The 23,260-nt window shown below is 36.5% G+C and overlaps 3 protein-coding genes across 3 annotated transcripts in view; all 3 read right to left on the minus strand.

Moving 5' to 3' along the window:
• Positions 1 to 247: 247 nt before the first annotated feature.
• On the minus strand, positions 248 to 11,891 carry LOC140157290 (uncharacterized). Its single transcript, XM_072180433.1, has 3 exons — positions 11,730 to 11,891; positions 6,088 to 6,257; positions 248 to 2,358 (listed from the first exon to the last, which is right to left on the minus strand). The coding sequence occupies exon 3, from the start codon at positions 2,091 to 2,093 to the stop codon at positions 951 to 953; it is 1,143 nt and encodes a 380-aa protein (XP_072036534.1). The 5' UTR covers positions 2,094 to 2,358; positions 6,088 to 6,257; positions 11,730 to 11,891; the 3' UTR covers positions 248 to 950.
• Positions 11,892 to 16,922: 5,031 nt separating this feature from the next.
• Positions 16,923 to 19,016, minus strand: LOC140157289 (uncharacterized). Its single transcript, XM_072180431.1, has one exon. It carries the CDS (start codon positions 18,493 to 18,495, stop codon positions 17,044 to 17,046), a length of 1,452 nt encoding a protein of 483 aa, XP_072036532.1. The 5' UTR covers positions 18,496 to 19,016; the 3' UTR covers positions 16,923 to 17,043.
• Positions 19,017 to 20,217: 1,201 nt separating this feature from the next.
• The window catches only part of LOC140157293 (uncharacterized), a 44,575-nt gene continuing 41,532 nt past the window's right edge, over positions 20,218 to 23,260 (minus strand). Inside the window, exons 6-7 of the mRNA XM_072180436.1 lie at positions 21,323 to 22,385; positions 20,218 to 21,239 (exon numbers count right to left, since the gene is read on the minus strand). Coding sequence (XP_072036537.1) covers positions 20,367 to 21,239; positions 21,323 to 22,123 — 1,674 coding nt within the window. The 5' untranslated portion in view covers positions 22,124 to 22,385 and the 3' untranslated portion in view covers positions 20,218 to 20,366. The remainder of the gene's footprint in view (positions 21,240 to 21,322; positions 22,386 to 23,260) is intronic.

Genomic DNA, 23,260 nt, shown 5'->3' on the forward strand with positions numbered 1-23,260 from the left:
CACACTTATATTAAAGATACCCTGATGAACATCTGATATAATATCACCTGGTTCTAATGGATATTTTACAATTGAAAAGACCAAGGAAAGAACATACATACAATATCCAATAAAAATAATTTTTATAATAGCCTCTTTTTCATGTTTTTGCATACATTCTTACTTTTAAACAAGCATTTATACATATTATGTGCAAATTTTAGTACCAAAAAAAGAAAAGAAAATTGCATGCGTTTATTTTTTTAAATTAATGGTCTTTCCATTTTATAATACTGTATAGGTGGTAATTTTAATTCGCGAATAATATGCAATAACATATGAAGAGCTTTGTTTCAAAACCCCTTACATCCACTTGCCCAATTTTGAGAACACATCAAAAAATCATCAAAATAATCACTGATATAAGGTGTTTTTCAACAAAAGCAGTTTATGGTGGGATGCTCATCCTACCCAAGCATCTCGCTAAAAACTGCTTTTGTTGCAAACCACCATATATCAGTGATTTTTTTGATGATTTTTTGATGTACATTTTGATAAAATATTATATACAACATAAGCATGACTTGAAATCCCATGTACATGTTTTAGCAATTTCTGTTGAATGATTGATGAAGATAACATTTATTACATTATGGATGCAGTACCTTAAATGGGCATTTCATGATCCACAGCATCACCCCCCCCCCCTTTCTCAAAAAAAAAGAGATTTTTATATCACTGGAAACCTCTGGCTACATAATGTTTATGTACAGATTAATTCGTTTAGCAAAGATATCGTGAAATTTGAAAATTGAAACGAAATAACAACACATGGTCTATGGAGCAGTGTAATACACATAATCATGCATAACGCAAAATCAGAATCAACTGAAATTTTAGGAATAAGCTTTTTTTGTGGATATCTACTAAAAAGTCATAAAAAGAGGATGCCTGTATCATGAAATACTCCTTTAAGGTTTTTTGGTGGAAAGTATTTTGGCTAAAATTGGGGCTAGAATACTTTGATCTAAGTGAGTCTGAATGTGTTTCTTACGAAGGTAATCCGATTTGAAACCTTCATGACAATACTGGCACTGGAAAGGTTTTGCATTGGTGTGCGTTATGACATGTATCTTGAAATGAGAGGCTGATGCGAAACATTTCTGACAAAACTCACACTGATGGGGTTTCTCTTTTGTGTGATTTTCAATATGCTTTGACAGAGTGTAGGGTCGAGAAAAGCGTTTTTGACAGTAATCACACTGATACGGTTTCTCTTGATGAGTTCTAAGGTGGCTTTTATAAGAACTACGATCAGAAAACCATGCCTGACAATGCTCACACTGATGAGGTTTCTCTTTGGTGTGAATTCTGATGTGGGTTCTAAGGCTAGCCGAGTATGAGAAGCATTTTTTACAGTACTCACACTGATACGGTTTCTCTTTGGTATGGACTCTGATATGCCGTTTCAAATGATCAGATCCAGAGAAACATTTCTGACAATACTCACACTGGTAAGGTTTCTCTCTGGTGTGAGTTCGCATGTGAACTCTACGTCCATTAGTAGTTGTGAACCATTTTTGACAATGTTTACACTGATAAGGTTTCTCACCAGTGTGAGTTCTGACATGACTTGTAAGATTAGTAGCGTATGAAAAGCCCTTCTGACAAAACTCACACTGAAAGGGTTTCTTTTCGCTGTGTACTAAAAGGTGTTTTTTGAGCCTACTATGTTGTTGGAAAACTTTCTGACAATGCTCACACGGATACACTTTCTTTTCATTATGCCATTTGATGTGGTTTTGCAGATACCTAATAGATGTGTAGCGCTTCTGACAATACTCACAAGGATAGAATTTCGTTTTGGCACGGTAGGTGCCTCTGACGTTGGTTTTGCGGGGAGCGTATCTTACATAAGATACCTTTTTGTGAATTTGAACATGCCTTTTGAGTTGACCAGTGTCCATCAAGTTTGTCTGACAATACACACAGTTTCTGTTTTTATGAGCCCTGACATATTTCATCATATGTCTGTCAACATGAGTTTTCCATCTGTCAAATGAATGAAGGTCGATTGTACAAAATGTACAAGTGTACACATTCAACACTCTCATAGTCAGTTTTTAAATGCAAATCAGCAACTACTGTTTGAAATACCTTCAAAGTCAATGTACATAGAATTTGGTGTGATTATGATAAAGCACAGATACCTTAAACACCCCGAGGGAGAGACATAGAGAGATTTACTTGGTTCCTCTGAAGCAGATCATCATGCAAGACCATCCTATATTATACATGTACCAGGCTCTGTATTTATTAGATCCCTGATTAGATGTTTGCAGTATGTTTCCAATGCTAACTCACTGTACCACAACACCTCTGAAATTTAGAAACAGTTAGTAACTTTAGTTACATAAATGAGCTATGCAATACAATGAAATTATGTGTACATTGTATACAGGAAGGGTGGAAAATACTATGGTATAGACCAGTGATCCCTGATTAATTAATATTGTTTGTAATTTCAATATAAAAATTAAAAAAAGATACCTTTCCCATATAAAATTTGGAAATTTTCAACAAACCATTTCCAACAAGTTTTTGATTGTACTATCGACCCCATTCCCCAATATTGGTGTTCCCCCATCAACCCAGCCCAATCCATCCCATTTTGACATGATCTCACCCAACCTGGGGCTACATTTACCCAATACCTTTTTACTTGATTTTTGTGGCACACCGGATCGGCTGAACCAAACCAACAATATCTAGTAACCTAGCTGTCTTTTCCTCTCTTTTTTTCTGTGCAGATTTTTATAGGAGGGTGCGTGCCAGCTGCCGGTGTTTGAAGTGGTCAAGCAACCCTTGCTCATGTCTCTCATCATAATAATTATATTTTACTATAGACCAGATAGGCCTACACCGCTGCTGACCATTTAGAAACAAAATTTCAAAATTCAAAATGAAACATAGTGGTACCCATAAACAATGTTAAGGTTGGGCTGCTTTGAGCATTCATGATGAAAATTACATTTTTTAAACAGAAACTTACATCTTATTTTTGTTCATTATTTGATGATATGATACAATCACTGAATGTTGGCAATTGCGGATAGAATGGTCTTCCTTCACAGAAGACTAAAAAAGGACCTTTGAATCTTGAAATCCATGTCAATTTTCAAAGGCCCAAACTAAAATTAATTTGATGTTACACTGGTCCACATCAATGTGACACTTATGACATCTGACCCCCCCCCTCTCTCATTTGCTCAGTCAGTCAGTGTCACCGGTTTCTATATTTTTAAAGATAATTTCACCCTCTTCCCTGCAATCTCCAGTTACAAGTCACATTGCATGCACACTAACATGTTTTATTAAATCATTGACATTCTTCATCTTATCTATTACTATCATTTAGCTACATATAGTTTTGTCCTTTTCATGCAATATTATATCAAGAATTATACACAGGCCATTCAAAATGTTCAAACTCCACCCTCATATCTCAGCTTATGCATATAGTAAACAGTAGCCCTTTCATATTCTCCATGATTGTAACCTTTTATCTAGCTTTAATATGAAAATATTTTGTTTTTAATTTTCCATTTATTGTAGGTGACGTAAAAATTAAATCAGGACCTGTGTCACGGAAATGGAAAAAAAATCTGTATGTATAATATATACATATATAAACTGGCCTCAAAAAGAAACTTATATAATTTTTCACAAGGTCATATCTTAAAATCCTCTCCATAAAAATGAACAAAAATGAATAACCAAGCAGTTGTCCAACTGACACAACAGCAAAATGCACTGACATGGAACACCTTTCTGGACCAAAATTCACATCCCAACAGATTTCTTTTGTTGGGTTCCAATTATTCGCCTGTGAATGTGGTCCCGGAAGCTGTTCCGTGTCAGTGCATTTTACTGTTGTGTCAGTTGGACACTAGGCTGCTTGGTTACTGACATGTCTTTAGAGTAGAGTATTGAAGTAATCCTGTGTGCAATTTTTGTTCATTTTTATGCAGAGGATTTTAAGATATGACCTTGTGAAAATTTGTAAGTTTCTTTTTGAGGCCAGTTTAGAAGACATAAGTAGACCAAATTGAAGTGACCATCCCACCATTTGGTCATTTCAGTCGGCTTAAATTGAAGCTGACATAAAAACAAATATTGAAAATGTTGTCAAAGACAAAAATAGCTGGTTCACTCCAGCATAAATTGTTACTTAAATATTGGACTTGACTATGTCTTGTCAAATATTTTAACTCATAGCTCAATCAATGAATAATCATAGGGTTTCCATTTCTGTTTGGTGCAAGTTCAAGTTGATGCATTCTATCAGACCATCATTTCAAGCAAAGCATATGTGACCCGTTACAGCAAAAGGTACCTTAAGTCGGGAGCTACATATGCCTTATTTTGCTAGTAACAAATGCATTCTAAACCAATCATTAATCCTATTGTTGTAGAGGATAATAAGCTTGTACCTGTCTATAGAACTGTTTGTTATACAGCTCTAGTCTTTATTTGATATGGCTAATCCCTGTTCAAGTGGCGTGAGTGGTGGGTTACAAAAGCATTGTATTGTATTTGTATAGGTATGTAGCCACCTACTAACAATGAGAGGACATTCCTGAACCTTGTTGACTTGTAGATGATTTGAAATGACCGCCACTTCAGATTGTCATTATTGTTTGATATTTTCTGCCAACATTGGGGAAAAAGAGACACTTGTAGCAGCCGACATAAGGTACCTTTCGCTGTAACGGGTCACATATGCTGACACTAATCATACTGCCATTTTCTGTTTGATGTGTCTTTACATGTCTTTGAGGTCAATGCTTTGTGTGAAGCGTTTCTGAATCACACTGATGGCGTGTCCTTTTTACCATGGATTCTAATGTGGTGACTTTTACGATTCCAATTACTTGGAAAACACTTTCCACAATATTCGCATTGATATGGTTTCTCTTTGGTGTGTGTTCTGATGTGTTTGTTTAGGTCACCCTTGTGTGCGAAACATTTGTGACAATAATCACATTGAAACGGTTTCTCATTGGTGTGAGTTCCTCGGATGTGTCCTTTAATGGAAGCTCTATTCCTAAAACATTTTCCGCAATATTCACACTGATGAATTTTCTCTTTGGTGTGAATTCTAATGTGTACATTAAGATTACTAATATCTTCATAACTTTTCCCACAATATTCACATTTATAAGGTTTCGCTTTGGTGTGAATTTTCAAGTGTGATTGAACGGCGGCTTTAGATGCATAATATTTATGACAATATTCACACTGGTAAGGTTTCTCTTTAGTGTGAGTCATGATGTGCATTTTGAGAGTATAGCTCCGGGAAAAACATTTCTGACAGTAATCACACTTATACGGTTTCTCTTTGGTGTGTGTTCTGATGTGAAGTTTAAGCGGACTACTATGGGTAAAACATTTCGGACAATACACACACTGATATGGTTTCTCTTTTGTGTGCGTTCTGATGTGTATAGTAAGGTCGCTTTTTCGTCCAAACCATTTCTGACAATGATTACACTGATACGGTTTCTCTTTGGTGTGAGTTATAATGTGCCTTTTGAGACTACCATTACTGCCGAAGTGTTTGTGGCATACATAACACTGAAAAGGTTTTGTGTGGGTTTTGATGTGTTTTGTGAGGAAACTGTTTTGTACAAAGCTTTTCTGACAAAACATGCATTGATACATTTTCTCTTTAGCGTGAATTTTATACACTTTGATATTTCTGAAGGCTTTCAAACTGTATTTACATTTGTAAAACACCCCCTTGTAGCTTTTTATTTTTAAATGTCTTTTGAGGGCACGTTTTGAGAACATTCTTTGACAATACACACACCTCTTTCCCTTACGAGCCTGTGCATATTTAATCATATGCCTGTTAACATGAGTTTTCCATCTGTCAAATGAAATAAAGCTAATTGTGCAAAATATACACTTGAAAAGTGTCATAAATACATGTCTGGTTTCCGTTGTTCTCTTCTGAATGTTCAAAATGGTTGAGTTTAAAGCATATAATCACAAGATGTTGTATTCAAGGTTTTAAAGACTTGGAAGGTTACTATGATTGCCCACCTCAAGTTAATGGGAAAATCGGTTTGAAGCAACTGGTTCTTCATGCAGTGATGTTGCAGACGACAGAAATTCCTTCACTCTGACCTCTAGCTGTATCTACATCTGGTGGTTGGTCCGGATGGTTGGTATAACAACAATATTGAAGAGCAGATCACTGGATATCAGAATATCTGAAATATAAATGAATGTTACTGTGATAAGTGAATGGGCAGTCTAGTAACAATATTATTAGCAAGCCTCAAAATAAGCAGATCTGGACCAGGAGCCACACATTTGGGAAAAAGCAGCTCCTGGTCCTAAGATTATCTAGTGAACCAGGAGTCATTTAAATTTCAATAGTCCACATTAAATGTAGGTAGCTGTCCTATTCTGTACTGTACTGTACTGTGTAATAACAATTTAATTCCCCGTACTGTAGTCCTAGTAACTGCTCCCCATTCCACAAAAATACAGAACTAATTATCCTGTTTTGCCAAATGAAACACAGCTAAATTTTTTGGAAATAAGGGCCAAAAACATGCATTTTTAGGGCATTTTTGACCTATTTCATATTCTGTGACAATCAAGCCCAAAGACTTGAACAAAAAGACTAATTTTAAGTTATCTTTTTCATAACCAATTAGCAAAAATAACATATAATATTGAAATTATATGAGTGGACTCTTACCCTATACTCAAGGTTTTGAATGCTTAGCCTTAGACTTATGTGCCAAGTCTTACAATTTTGTGACTACAATTGTAGTTTTAAAGAAAACATGCAAAATTGCACGTTTTTGGACCATATTTTCCCTAAATATGCAAAAATATTAGAATTTCACTGTTACTGCCAGTTAGGACTATAACTAAAAGATTAGGATTGAGCCATATTTCACTTGGCAAAACAGGATAATATTTTTATCATGTTTATTATTTAAAAAAAAAGAAGTTTTTCTGGAATAGGGAGCTCGGAGTCAGTTTGAACCCTAGGCTAAAATCATTTGAACGGCACCTAACCGTGTCTGAGCCTTCAGCCTTCATCAATTAAGTTGACAATAAATTGATTTGGAAGATGAAGAAGCATTTGACGTTATGAGTTGACATCAATGTTCATCAAACAATGTCACGATGACAAACAAAACTGAACTAGCCCTAGAACTCTGGCCATAGTATCCGTTTTTAATACTTCCACTAGGGCCAGAGGCACTTACATTGAAAAAATTAAAGCATTTCAATGCTTGATCGAACCAATACAAATTTATGTGTGTCAGGTCACTAATTAACATGATAAAACCCACTTGAGAACACACAATCACCGGTCATTTCTAAAGAACTCTAGAACTGCACACATAACTTGTGCAGTTAACGAGTAGGTCCCGGATGTTTGGTACATGTTTGGTACATGTTCCTATCTCCTCAACATTATACCTTTCCAACAAGGAAAGAGATACGAAAAGCGAACGTCAAAACTGAACGGTATTGTAATTACGGAAATTATGCATTACGTTCCTGTAGTGTTAGTGCCGTACTATTACGCTGACTTTCGTATTTGGCGAGGTTCGACCTCCTCGTTTGTTTACAACAAACAGAGAGGTAGACAAAGGGTCTGTCAAAACTGTTCCGCTTGTCCAAATACTCAAGTATCAAAAGGATGGTCCACAATAGAGTGATTCACGCAACATGAATAGGGGATTTAAAAACTGTGAAGTAGGACCATGTGCTTCTTTTGTCCACTTTGCCATCAAGATTTCGAATGAAAACAGTTCAGACCCAGAACAGGATCATGTCAGAAATTAATATTTTATTCTGGGTCTGATTATTCGGACTAGTAGTAGGGATGCCCACTGTCGATACAATTTCCACTAGAACGATTTTTCATTCACTGTGTGCGTGGACTCACACACGTATTGTCTATGGAGAAACTGATCGATACAAGAAATCCCAGGCCTGTTAAATGGCGTACATGACTTGTTTTGATCCAAATGTATGCCTATATCAGGGTGTTTCAAGAAATTCCTGATTCCACCAGAAAACATTAACCAAACTTTTTCCTGTTTGGTCAGTAAATAGAGAGGACCTTCCTTCATGAAGAGATCAACTTTTTTATTGAAAAATTTAATGAGATGAGAACTACAACAGGTTGAAGTGACACCATTCCGTGCATCAGGTGTTCAAACGCAATTATCTCCGAATTTGGAGTGAATAAAGTTTAACACAGTGCAACAAGTTAAACTCAATTTACCCTTGCTAAGAAATGGGCCAATCCATGTTATTGTTTACCGGGTCAGATGTCAATCATTGTCATGCAGATAAATTTCTATTGTTTGGCTCGACCGGGAACCAATGGGATTTGCCGCCAGCGGGTTTCGAGCGTGATTAGGTAGTGATTTATTCACTGTTGGTTTTGTATTGGACACGACAACAACAAAAAATCTTCCCACCCACCGCGCCTGTGTGGACATGTGAGAAGGAAGTAAAATATAATTATGTGTGACAGTAATGAGATAATGACCTGTATAAATACAGATATATTTTATCTACTACATGGTAGTGTGTTAAATAATAGCTAATTAAAGCATTTAACTGTCTGTAAGTTTAAAAGAAAAATCAAGAATTATGGTCCCTGTAGATAAGGAGGGAGGAATAAAGAGTTGGCGCCGATCATTAAAATTACATGTGACTTGCAATTAATTTCCCTTTCTCAGATCTTCAAAGATACAATGTACACTGTTTAATTAGATTAGGTGTTCAATATGTTGCCACATAAAATTTATATAATTGTTCTGTATCAACCTTTTTTTAGAATGATAGTTCAAGAGGGAAAGTAAGTCGTCAAAACTATATATATGTACAGGAATTGACAATCGTATTGTTACATACAGGCACAGGTGTCATCAAAAACAGTAAAGTAGTCTTTTATAAGGTCAAAGACTTCACACAGTAAGCAAAAGAAAATAATGCTGGGTTTTGAATTATCTTTTCTGTATTTATTTATTATGATATATGTATATGTCATAGAATGCTAACATTAAGACTTGATCCTTTGTAACTTCAGGTAGACCACCTGTTGAAGAGTCTCAGGAATTCCACTTGGGAGCGTGGGATCTGTATGCACCAGTACCGTAATTTATTGTTGAGTTTCCAGCCATGATATTTGATGAATGTTCCACGGGTTCGGGGTCAAACGCTCAGAATTTAGCCTCGGGTGGCGGCCACCCGAGTGCAAGTTTGGATCACATTTGGTTTAGCCATGATATTTGATTTAATGATCCACGGGTTCGGGGTCAACGCTCAGAATTTGCCTCGGTGGGCGGTCACCAGAGTGCAAGTTTGGATCACATTTGATTTTGCTAAAACGAGATTTTCTGCGCCTTTGGTCGTTGTTTCGCTAGAGTCTTGGGTTGGGTAATTCGCTCGATTAGAGAATCTCCTATTATATATTTGGCTATAGTACGGCTGCGAATTTGTTTGTTTGTTTGTTTATTTGTTGTAGGTACTGGTGCGGGTCTTAAACAAAAGTCAATAAATGGTTGTCGTGTCTGATTGCCAACATGCATGCAAATTTTGCGTCCGAGTGTTTTTCAATTTCTCTGTCTTAGGGTAATCAGACAAGCAAACTTACATACTCATAAAATTTAACTATTTTTGAAGACAAAATGTGTAGGATGTTAAGAAATTTAAGAATGTTTAAGCCTACCGCGGCCCATCTCAAATCATGCACTTCCCGTGCACTTCTCACTACCATGTCCATTTCATATGCTATCCATCATGGCTTCCATGCACACACAGTGTATTTCTCAATGTAGTAAAGATAACCTTTAAGTTGGAGCAAATTTCTCAAAATTGGTAGTGATTAATGTTACCAAACTTATGCCATGATGAAATATAATAATTTTTGAAGATAAAATGTGCTGACCATAAAAGATTGAACAATGTTTAAGACTACCGCTTTTCATTTGAAATAATGCACTTATTCTTCATCTCCTCTATGGAGATATTTTCCATGGCGGCCATCTATGATCATGCTTGAGGTTTCACCAAACAAACCATGGGTTTTGAGGTCTTATATTTTTGGTTGTATGACAACAAAATCAATTAAATTTTCAGGATGATCTTATTTTCATGTTGTTATAACTTAGCAAATATAATGTTCCAGATAAGCTAGTTAAAGGCCCTTTCAGTGATTTCACAGGAACATTTAAAAAAATGGAAATTTGTCAGAGTTGCTTAGAAATAAAGAATAAGTCTACAGAATTTCATTAAACCACTTTTCCCTGAATACATCGACAAATTAGTCAAAAAACAGAAGTTTTAGAAAGGTTTTCTACTTCAACTCAGATCGACTCGAGAAAATCGAGATTTTTAGTACAGTGCGCCACCAATCGACTGGAAAAACTTCCTAGTCCAGTGTTTCTAACACGGGGAAGTAGAGTCTAAATTGATTTAAAACAGACGCTTAATTTTTGTAGTAGAAAACAAAATAAGCAATTAAAGGTCACCGAGGCAAACTAACGGTCAATTCAAATATGAAAAACAGTTAAAATTGTGTATTTTGTTTAAAATAGTAGCTACTGATGTAATAAGTAGTAGAAACAATACGCATACGCGTGTTGGTGCGTGGAGAGTGAGCTTCTTTCGATCTCGAGTCGGACTTTTGTACTGTCAGTATCAAAAGTCCAGAATCATGCAAATGCTTTATTTTGTCTAAAATACACGGCTTTCGACCGAACCACTAGCAGGCTATGTTAGCACATCTATGCCAATTACAAAGGTACCAAAATCTGAATTTTGATGATTTTTATGATCGTCCGGATGAGCAAATCACTGAATGGGCCTTTAATAAATACATTAAGAAAAGGTACCTTAAAGTTGCACTTTCTGTTAGTATTCCTTTTTGGACTTTAACTTTTTAACATGTTCTAGCAGCCCTATATAAAACCGTGACACTCGAAAGGCCATATCTCTGGAATGAAACGTCCGATTAAGATTATTTAAACGCCAAAATGTTTCTTTCATCAATTCCCAGCCAATAAGGTAGGTCTGAATCAATTTAAAAGTACTTCAATTTTTAGTGGACATGCCTACTAGTAGTAGTACTAGTCATGCTATAGGTATGCTAGGTGAATTCAAATTTGCCATCAAATCAAAGCCCTTGAGTAAACAAAGCCAAAACTGAAAACCATTTTTTCATAGCACTTTCCGTAGCAAAGTTACATCTTGTCAAAGATTGACTTTCATCAAAAAGTTTCAGCTAGCAAAATTCCCCAAAACGGCATCTCGGGGGTGTTTCTAGATCTTAGTCTCATTATGTATTTATGATAGCAGCTTTTTTTAATGGAACTGCTATCCAAATCCCTCTAAAATTCCATGTGCGAGTGACTTATCACCATAAAAAATCATATATTTGGGTCAAGTGAAGTTTAGAACACATCTTTATGCACGTTTCCTTCTTCGGCCAGTTGTTTTAAATTTCTATGTAAATATGCATTGACATTGTCGGCGAATTTGGCTGACTAGCAAATGTGTTAACTAAGGTTTGCCTGGCCCTGGTTACCTACATGTACATGCTAGTGTACTCAGTCATGGTACTACATGTTCAATGTTGTACTACTACGGATCTGTACTCGACCCGGCCCGGGTCTCGACCGGCCTCTTAAAAAACGTACCTGACATTACCACTCATAAATGAATTGTCCTCGATTCAAATCAGCCACGATAGCTTGTAATTTAAGTGTCGACGATTGACGACGAAGCAGAAGAAATACAATAGAAAAGGGTTATTTTCCAAGGCCAAAATTTTTATGCTAAACACAGCCCATCTTCCAATTATTATAATTATAGGGCTCACTGCACCTTACCTGATGTGTATGGCAAGCCATTGCGGCCATAGCGCATAATAAGAGATTGCGATTTCCAAACGTTGGTATCAAAGTCAAACGCCCTTGCATTCTATTCAAAATACCGTCACAGGAGAGTGATTTTGAAAAGATTGCAAAGGCGTTCGATACGTCATACGTACAATCGTGCTGTGAGCTATGGGGAGAAAATTGGGGGCATTCGGGTCCGAAGTTACCAACGGTGCGCAGAGAGTAACAAAAACAATTCTGTGTCCGTCATAAGTGTCTTGGTACTCGTATGCAGGTTACATCAAGTTTGTTTTTCAAATGCACCCATCATCCATATTGCGCTTGCATGACAACGAATGCCTTGAGCGCATTTTGAGGGAAATCGAACTGCGACCCCCAATTTTTGCTCCGATGCCTGTATGAAGATGGCATTTGAGTCCTGGTTCTCTAATTCTGTGGGCCAGCCAAAAGGGGGGGAGGGCAAGTAATTTTGGCAACTGCAGAGAAGGTGGGGAGGGGAAGCAGAGCACACATTAGTGGGGTGTCTCTAAGGCTTAGGGGCTGTGCTATAATTATGAGCCCGAGGGGGGGGGTAAAATTTCGAAACGGCTCGCCAAAAATCGCTTGCCCCCTCTCTGCCTGCCAAAAATCGCTTGCCTCCCCCTCTTGGCCCGCCAAAAAATCTTTGCCCCCCCCCCTTGAACATGCCAAATTTTTGGGATCCCAATTTGCAAACCTTAATAGTCTCTATGTATGTTGCAAGCGCAGCGAGCAGGAAAATTTGCAATTTAAACATTTCTGTACTGTTTTTCCGAAGCCTTTTTAGAGCGTTTTATTAAAAAGGTGCCCCATGAATTTGTGCCAAAAATCGTTTACCCCCCACCCCCTTTCGGCTCGCCAAAAATTTTGTGCCCCCCAATTTTACCCTCCCCCGTGCTAATAATTATTGCACAGCCCCTTAGCAGAGACCACTTATATATCTAGACTAGAGTGGCAAGTTTTTCGTGATTTAAAACACCAAATTCCGTGATTTTCCGTGAGTGGTTTTAAATACTAAATTTTCCCGTCATGTAATTTCAATTCCGTGTTCATATTCGTGATAAAAAAAGTTACTTGCATTATCTTTTTAGTTGTTTTAAGCCTGATATCTTTGAAGATGGACTTCATGTTCAATATTTTACCTCACATCTCATTAAATTTTAATTTTTCTCAAGGAAAAAACATGTTTTCCGCGAATTTCTGTGTTTTCCGTTTTTTTTCTTAAATTCTGTGAATTTGTCTGTTTTTCCGTGACACGAAAACTTGCCACTCTAATCTAGATCATTTAGGGTTTGCAAATTGAGATACCAAAAATATGGCAATCCTACGATAAACCGTATCTAAGGACAGGCTCACACAGGTCAGATATTCCAAAAATTTCTTTAAAATTTAATCAATGATAATGTATATAAAATTGGTACCCACGTATGTGCTTGCTAATTTAAGACTCGGTTGAAACAAAATTAAGGATTAATGCATTTTAGTGTCCAAAAAGGCAAAATTATCGTCAAAGTTCTGCCAAATTCTCCACCCTTGCGAAGGGTGCAGAATAATTCTAATGATTCCAATGATTGGAATCGGGAACAAAAATATCCGATCTTTGGATCAAAAACACAAAATTACACCTTTGGACATACTATTGTCAAAAGACATAATTGCCAAACAATATAGAAGTTTAGAACAGAACATTTGATGTCATGTCAAAATATTGAAGAAATGTGCTCCCCAAACTTGTGGCGAGTAGCCAAAATAATTCCTATTCAAACGCATGGGAAACTGAAAGTGCATAACACAGGCTGGGGGCCAAAGATTTTTTAACAGGCCAAGAGGGGAGTGATATTTGGCAGGCCAAGATCATGGGAGGGAGTGGTTAGTGGCAGGCTGTTCGGAATTTTTACCCCCAGGCTTATTATTATTGCGCAGCCCCTTAGATGCATTTCAAACTTTTTGATTGAATTTCTGTGCAAGTTGCAGAGTGTCATAGGAGCACTGTGGGGGAGGTAAAGCTTGTGGCCCACTCGATTTGAAAATTTGAGAATGATCAACATCCCAGACCAAATTTAGACCACCAATTGTAGCTACAAGCTGTGAAAACTTGCTTTAAACATGTTTATTTATACTTCTTGCTATTAGGATATTCATTTTTACCACCATATTGTACATTATTTTGTCTTCAGTAGATAGCACCACTAACACGGTTCTAAATAAGCTAAACAAAATGACAACAAGCATTTAATAAATTGAGTTATCTTCAGTAGATAGTAAAAAGATGTAGAACATAATCATAGGCCTACCGAAAAACTTGATGCAAACACGTTTTTCATGAGCAGAAATATTTTGATTGAAATAAACAAAACACTGTCTTACACAACTTTTAATTAATAATACTCTGGGAAAAAGTCAGTTTGTGAACAAAAGTTTTTCAGTATTAACTTGTTTCTCATGTACTTCACATTATTCAACCATGGTTTTGCTATCTACTGAAGATGACAGATCAAATGTTGTAAGTGATTGCGTGAAAAAACAACTCGCTAAGTTGATGTCACACGTTATGCGCACATGCGTCATGCCTTCACATATCTTTTTCAAAAACAATGTCACAACACTCTGCAAACCTAATTGCTTGATTTGATCGTCAATAGATAGCACTAATGGAAACCAAAATTACATGATCAATTTAATTAAAGCTATTTTTGGTAGGTAGTAAAACACAAACTTAGTGACCGTTTAACAAACACTGAAGGGGGGCCCTGAATTTTTTTGACCCTTTAAAGGGGGGGGGGCCCTGAAAAAAATGACCACAAATTGTCCTGGAAAAATTGGGTTTATATGCTTTTCTATGGGGTTGACCCATAATTTTCATGTCAAAAAGGGGGGGGGCCCTGAAATTTTTGAGGTCTATAAAGGGGGCCCTGAAAAATGTTCGCGATGAAATTTTTTGCATCAGGCCCCCCCTTACAAGTGTTTGTGAACGGTCCCTTACTATAACTTTATACCAAACGAAAATGTAACAAGACACGCCGTAATTTGCTCGATTTTGGTACCGGTGTCTAAAAAGCTCATGCATTTATTTACATGGTGAATTTTAAAATTGAAATATTTCAAGAATGGAATACGTAACATATTTTGCTGAAACAAACTTTGAAATAAGGCCTTTACATTTCTCTTTTTCTGTATTTCTCTATCTATTCTGTATTCCCAGCAAACGCAAACGTTCTCAAAAGGTTAGAAAAGGTGGTCATGCCATTAAACGTATTCACAGTATTCAAAATCCTTTTTAAACTTTGCAAAATATTCTAACATGTTATATAACATTTACATATTTTCAAAATGTTATTGCGGCATATTTTTAAACAAAATGTTTAAAACATTTTCATGACTTTTATTGAACCTACATGTAACATTTATTGTTACTAAATCGTTTACATCAAAGCCGAAACCCAAAATATATCACAAAAACATTTTAAAAATATTGTTTGCTGCGTAAGGCTCGGCCCTGGTACTTGGTTCAAAAACTTAACCAAACTTTTGAAAACACTTATTTGAATCAATTTGAATGTACAATGTTAAGGTGGTACTACACCCTGTGATAAAATTGTGACTATTTTTGCATTTTTCTCAAAAACTAATAAAACACTAATAATAAGTTATGTATATTATAGGGGCAAGGAATCCAGTTACTACACTGAAATTTCAGTTACTCAAGACAATTAGTTATTGATTTATTGATCAAATATTGATTTTCCCTCATTTTTGACTGTAACTCCACAACTGTTGTCTGTGCTGAAATAAAATTTTCAGTGCACCTTGCCCCTATAATATACATATCTTACTTGTCACCAATGCGCTTTAATTTTTGAGAAAAATGCAAAATAGGCACAAAATTGGCCTGGGGTGTAGTAATAATAGCATTGATTTATAGGTTAATAAATGCATATCACTTGATGAGAGTGAAATTGTACAAAATAATGTGTATTGAGATGTTGATGCGCGTCTAATGGACAAGCCCCCGAAGGGGGGAGTGCATCAGAGGCATCAACATCTCAGTGCAAGTGCATTATTTTGTACAATGTTTTAGGTAATACACATGTCATACGCATTTATTAACCTATTTCATACACAAGAAAAATATTCCATTTTTGCTATTTTTATAACAAAATTGTCACTAAAAGTGTTCGAAAATACAAGCAAATATAAATGCATTAACCCGCAAGAAAATTAAATGCATCCAAATTTCCGAAAGCACTGCACATAATGTATGCAATCAATGCATGGTTTGGGTTTTTCTAATGCTTGCTCCCATTGGTTCTCGCAATCTAAGAGTGTATGAAATTGGTTTAATTTAGTGCATTGCAATTTGCTTATAAAGGGTTAACAGCACATCTGGATTTATTCATAAAGTGTTACACAAGCTCAACATTTTATGGCATAACATAATCCATGATGATAATAAAACTCGCCAAGGTCATGACTATCTAAAAGAACATTGTGATATATGTAAGGACAAGGTAACCTGCCCAAATCCTAGTATAAACATTTAGTAATTGTTGGTATTTAGTTCCTGCATAAACCTGCCAGTTGACCAGGCCAACAATGGTGGACCTTTAAAACGTTTCTTAACAATACTCACACTGAAAAGGTACATTTTTGTTTCTAGAGTTAATATATGAAGCAAAATGTGGATCCAGATGTGCTGTTAACCCTTAATAAGCAAAATGTGGACCATGTCCTTCTCTTTTCTATTGTGTGCATATTTATAGAACTTTTGTGCCATAATATCTGACAAATTTTACGCTTTTATGGTTTCTATTTGGTATGAGCTCATGATGTGCTTGTTGAGTACACTTTTCTGCAAAACATTTCTTGCACAATTCACATTGATGTTTTCTCTTTGGTGTGTGTTCTGATGTGAACTTTAAGTGCTCCATCAGTTGTAAAACACTTGTGACAATATTCACACCGAGAAGGTTTCTCTTTTGTGTGAGTTCTGATGTGCTTTTTAAGATCTCCACTTTGTACAAAGCTCTTCTGACAAACCTCGCACTGATAAGGTTTTTCTTTGGTGTGAGTTCTGATGTGCCTACTAAGGTCACTTTTACCTGCAAAACTTTTCATAAAATTCACACTGGTAGGGTTTCTCTTTGGAGTGTGTTCTGATGTGCATTGTAAGACCAGAATTGTGTGCAAAATCTTTCCCACAAACCTGACACTGATAAGGTTTTTCTTTGGTGTGAGTTCTGATGTGCACTTTCAGGTCATTGCTTCGGGTAAAGCATTTCTCACAATACTCGCAATGATATGGCTTCTCTTTGGTGTGACTTCTCAGGTGAACTTTAAGATGAGCCCTATATGAAAAAGTTTTCTGACAATACGTGCATTGATATTGGTTATCTGTACTGTGACTTATCATATGCTTTTTGAGATCTCCACTTTGCTTGAAGTTCTTCTGACAAAACTCACACCAATAAGGTTTTTCTTTGGTGTGAGTTCCGATGTGCCTACTATGGCCACTTTTATCTGTAAAACGTTTCTCATAGAATTCACATTGATAAGGTTTCTCTTTGGTGTGAGTTCTGATGTGTATTGCAAGATTAGAATTTTGTATAAAACGTTTGCAACAAATCTGACACTGATAAGGTTTTTCTTTTGTGTGTGTTCTGATGTGATTTGTAAGGTCACTGTTTCGGGTAAAGAATTTCTCACAATACTCGCACCGATACGGCGTGTCTTTGGTGTGAGTTATAATATGCCTTTTGAGAGATGCACTTTGTGCAAAGCTCTTCTGACAAAACTCACAGTGATAAGGTTTATCTTTGGTGTGAGTTCTGATGTGCCTACTAAGGTCACTTTTACCTGCAAAACTTTTCTCGGAGAATTCACACTGGTAGGGTTTCTCTTTGGAGTGTGTTCTGATGTGCATTGTAAGACCAGAATTGTGTGCAAAATCTTTCCCACAAACCTGACACTGATAAGGTTTTTCATTTGTGTGTATTCTGATGTGCACTTTTAGGCCACTGCTTCGGGTAAAGCATTTCGCACAATACCTGCACTGATATGGCTTCTCCTTGGTGTGACTTCTTAAGTGTACTTTAAGACGTGCCCTAAATGTAAAAGCTTTCTGACAATACGTGCATTGATATGGTTTCCATTTGTCGTGACTTATGATATGCCTTTTGAGATCGCCACTTTTTACAAAGCTCTTCTCACAAAATTCACACTGATAAGAATTTTCTTTGGTGTCGTGAGTTCTGATTCTGATGTGTCTCAAATACTGACACTGGTACGGTTTTAGTAGATATACTACAGAACTTGAAGCAATGTGGTTCGGAAAGTCACAAGTTTCCAATTGGGTCAATGTCAAGTTGTGGATTTTCAAATGTCTTACACCATTTTTTGCCAAGTTTCTTTGACAATATATGCACCCTTTGCTTTTATGAGCTTGTACATATTTTATCATATGTCTGTCAACGTGAATTTTCCATCTGTCAAATGAATGAAGATTGATTGTACAAAATTTACAAGAGAATGGAGTACGTATGGCTTCCATTGCTTTGTTTTTTCAACATTCAAAATGGTTCAGATTAATAACATGCACATCAGGAAAAGGCATACAAAGGTATTAATCCAAGTTATTGTGCCCACCTCAAATCAACCACAGCAAATCAGGTGTTTACAGGCTGCTCTCCACTCAGTCTGAAGTACTAGGTGTGGCGGTGGCATTTCTTTCACAATGAATTATAATAGCTGCACTTGGTACCATATTAAACAGACTCAACTGCAGATCACTTGATGTTTGAATATCTGAAATAAAAATAAAAATTTGAATAAAAATCAAATTTTCTGTGGTAGTGGAGGAGTCAGAATGATCATCAGGCTACAAGAAAACAGTGGTCTCCAGTTCATTCGTTTCACCCTTCCTGCGCTACTGAAGGGATATGTTTGCTAATTACCCACCTGTTTAGCTGTAAGCATGCATAAAATCAAGAATTCCTCACATCACTGAAAACCAGTCAAAACATTTCTGAACGTTTCATCTACTGAAAACGATTGGTTGACTTTATACATGTATCGTCAGATCATCTTCAGATCAGTATCACTTCCTTGGATCAATATCTCACTGCACTTCAATTACACCAACATGGGTTTAAGTCAACCAATGGTTGATGAAACATCCATAAATGTAAGTTTTGGTTGCATGTGGTCTTGATGGAAGTTCTTGATGCTATGTAAATAAAACTACAGACTTGATGAATATATTCAAGGAGTAACCAGATGCTTCAAGATGAAGATTTTATAACTTTGTACCATGCCTTAACTTGTAGTACCGTACACTGAAACACTTTTGCAGAGGCCCATGGTGAGCACATCAAACAAAAGCCATGTCATTCCAGACATACCTTAGGTCCTGTATAAACAGGTCACATGCATGTATTATATGGATCCGCCCAAAAATGTTATTTATTTTACCTTTTACCAAAATGCAGTCTTCCCGGGCATTCTATTGAAATGATGTTCTAGCAATAAGTGATTTGCATAAAAATGGATTCCTATTTAAATGTTTGTTTTCACTGATCACATTGTCCCCTTTTTAATTTCGAGCCAAACAAATGAGGTAACAAAGAAAATTGAAATTATTCCAGCGCCTACAATGTGTGTATTTAAATTTAACTCTCTGATCGTACATGTATTACATGTGGGACGTACAAGATATTTTTATGCAAGATGAATACCGATATGCACAGTTTATACGTTATTGTTTCAATGATAAATGTACACATGCACGAGATGTACGTGTTAATATAGCCATCATTTGATCAGTGAACTCGGAATAAAACTGTAGAGGTCCGCATTTAACTTTAATTTTAATAAAGCACTTCACATGGTATTTTATTACATCATTGGGCATTACAATCATGCAAAAAGTAGAAATTCCAGAAAAATTGAGGGTGTCGCTCTGGAGCGCAAATCACTTATTATGGCTTTCACAATAAGGATCACTACATTCATGAATATCACCAGAGCTAATAAAAGACACTCCACATATAAACTAGTAAAAGACAAGACCTTGAAAGGTGCATACCTGCCAATGAGTACTGCAATAAAATGGTACCATATATGTGAGTGGACGCGGCGAATCAGCCGTAAACTCGGCAAATTGTATTCTGAGTTAAAGTGTAAAATGTATGTGAAAGTCGTATTCATAGGTGTATCAATTCGTTGCGACAAGTATCTTATCAAACGCTTTCAAAACGTTTCTCACAAGTCACAATACTCACACTGAAAAGGTACATTTTTGTTTCTATAGTTAATGGGACTATATGAAGCAAAATGTGGATCCAGATGTGCTGTTAACCCTTTATAAGCAAAATGTGGACCATGTCTTCCTCTTTTCTATTGTGCCATAATATCTGACAAATTTTACGCTTTTATGGTTTCTATTTGATAGGAGTTCTGATGTGCTTGTTGGGTACACTTTTCTGCAAAACTTTTCTCGCACAATTCACATTGATGTTTTCTCTTTGGTGTGTGTTCTGATGTGAACTTTAAGTGCTCCATCAGTTGTAAAACACTTGTGACAATATTCACACCGAGAAGGTTTCTCTTTGTGTGAGTTCTGATGTGCTTTGTAAGATCTCCACTTTGTACAAAGCTCTTCTGACAAACCTCGCACTGATAAGGTTTTTCTTTGGTGTGAGTTCTGATGTGCCTACTAAGGTCACTTTTACCTGCAAAACTTTTCTCGCAAAATTCACACTGGTAGGGTTTCTCTTTGGAGTGTGTTCTGATGTGCATTGTAAGACCAGAATTGTGTGCAAAATCTTTCCCACAAACCTGACACTGATAAGGTTTTTCTTTGGTGTGAGTTCTGATGTGCACTTTCAGGTCATTGCTTCGGGTAAAGCATTTCTCACAATACTCGCAATGATATGGCTTCTCTTTGGTGTGACTTCTCAGGTGAACTTTAAGATGAGCCCTATATGAAAAAGTTTTCTGACAATACGTGCATTGATATTGGTTATCTGTACTGTGACTTATCATATGCTTTTTGAGATCTCCACTTTGCTTGAAGTTCTTCTGACAAAACTCACACCAATAAGGTTTTTCTTTGGTGTGAGTTCCGATGTGCCTACTATGGCCACTTTTATCTGTAAAACGTTTCTCGCAGAATTCACATTGATAAGGTTTCTCTTTGGTGTGAGTCCTGATGTGTATTGCAAGATTAGAATTTTGTATAAAACGTTTGCAACAAATCTGACACTGATAAGGTTTTTCTTTTGTGTGTGTTCTGATGTGATTTGTAAGGTCACTGTTTGGTAAAGAATTTCTCACAATACTACGCACCGATCTGGCGTGTCTTTGGTATGAGTTATAATATGCCTTTTGAGAGATGCACTTTGTGCAAAGCTCTTCTGACAAAACTCACAGTGATAAGGTTTATCTTTGGTGTGAGTTCTGATGTGCCTACTAAGGTCACTTTTACCTGCAAAACTTTTCTCGGAGAATTCACACTGGTAGGGTTTCTCTTTGGAGTGTGTTCTGATGTGCATTGTAAGACCAGAATTGTGTGCAAAATCTTTCCCACAAACCTGACACTGATAAGGTTTTTCATTTGTGTGTATTCTGATGTGCACTTTTAGGCCACTGCTTCGGGTAAAGCATTTCGCACAATACCTGCACTGATATGGCTTCTCCTTGGTGTGACTTCTTAAGTGTACTTTAAGACGTGCCCTAAATGTAAAAGCTTTCTGACAATACGTACATTGATATGGTTTCCATTTGTCGTGACTTATGATATGCCTTTTGAGATCGCCACTTTTTACAAAGCTCTTCTCACAAAATTCACACTGATAAGAATTTTCTTTGGTGTCGTGAGTTCTGATTCTGATGTGTCTTAAATATTCACACTGGTACGGTTTTAGTAGATATACTACAGAACTTGAAGCAATGTGGTTCGGAAAGTCACAAGTTTCCAACTGGGTCAATGTCAAGTTGTGGATTTTCAAATGTCTTACACCATTTTTTGCCAAGTTTCTTTGACAATATATGCACCCTAAGCTTTTATGAGCTTGTACATATTTTATCATATGTCTGTCAACGTGAATTTTCCATCTGTCAAATGAATGAAGATTGATTGTACAAAATTTACAAGAGAATGGAGTACGTATGGCTTCCATTGCTTTGTTTTTTCAACATTCAAAATGGTTCAGATTAATAACATGCGTACTCATCAGGAAAAGGCATACAATTAAAGCTATTAATCCAAGTTATTGTGCCCACCTCAAATCAACCACAGCAAATCAGGTGTTTACAGGCTGCTCTCCACTCAGTCTGAAGTACTAGGTGTGGCGGTGGCATTTCTTTCACAATGAATTATAATAGCTGCACTTGGTACCATATTAAACAGACTCAACTGCAGATCACTTGATGTTTGAATATCTGAAATAAAAAATAAAAATTTGAATAAAAATCAAATTTTCTGTGGTAGTGGAGGAGTCAGAATGATCATCAGGCTACAAGAAAACAGTGGTCTCCAGTTCATTCGTTTCACCCTTCCTGCGCTACTGAAGGGATATGTTTGCTAATTACCCACCTGTTTAGCTGTAAGCATGCATAAAATCAAGAATTCCTCACATCACTGAAAACCAGTCAAAACATTTCTGAACGTTTCATCTACTGAAAACGATTGGTTGACTTTATACATGTATCGTCAGATCATCTTCGGATCAGTATCACTTCCTTGGATCAATATCTCACTGCACTTCAATTACACCAACATGGGTTTAAGTCAACCAATGGTTGATGAAACATCCAGAAATGTAAGTTTTGGTTGCATGTGGTCTTGATGGAAGTTCTTGATGCTATGTAAATAAAACTACAGACTTGATGAATATATTCAAGGAGTAACCAGATGCTTCAAGATGAAGATTTTATAACTTTGTACCATGCCTTAACTTGTAGTACCGTACACTGAAACACTTTTGCAGAGGCCCATGGTGAGCACATCAAACAAAAGCCATGTCATTCCAGACATACCTTAGGTCCTGTATAAACAGGTCACATGCATATATATGGATCCGCCCAAAAATGTTATTTATTTTACCTTAAAGAACTGAAATCCAAAATGCAGTCTTCCGGGGCATTCTATTGAAATGATGTTCTAGCAATAAGTGATTTGCATAAAAATGGATTCCTATTTAAATGTTTGTTTTCACTGATCACATTGTCCCCTTTTTAATTTCGAGCCAAACAAATGAGGTAACAAAGAAAATTGAAATTATTCCAGCGCCTACAATGTGCATGTGTATTTAAAT

This window comes from Amphiura filiformis, chromosome 7 (assembly GCF_039555335.1).
Source record: "Amphiura filiformis chromosome 7, Afil_fr2py, whole genome shotgun sequence".
In the NCBI taxonomy this organism is placed as follows: domain Eukaryota; kingdom Metazoa; phylum Echinodermata; class Ophiuroidea; order Amphilepidida; family Amphiuridae; genus Amphiura; species Amphiura filiformis.

Coding starts and splice junctions, on each gene's coding strand:
- LOC140157290 (XM_072180433.1), bottom strand. CDS start 2,093: ATGAGAGTGTTGAATGTGTACACTTGTACATTTTGTACAATCGACCTT.
- LOC140157289 (XM_072180431.1), bottom strand. CDS start 18,495: ATGGAAGCCATACGTACTCCATTCTCTTGTAAATTTTGTACAATCAAT.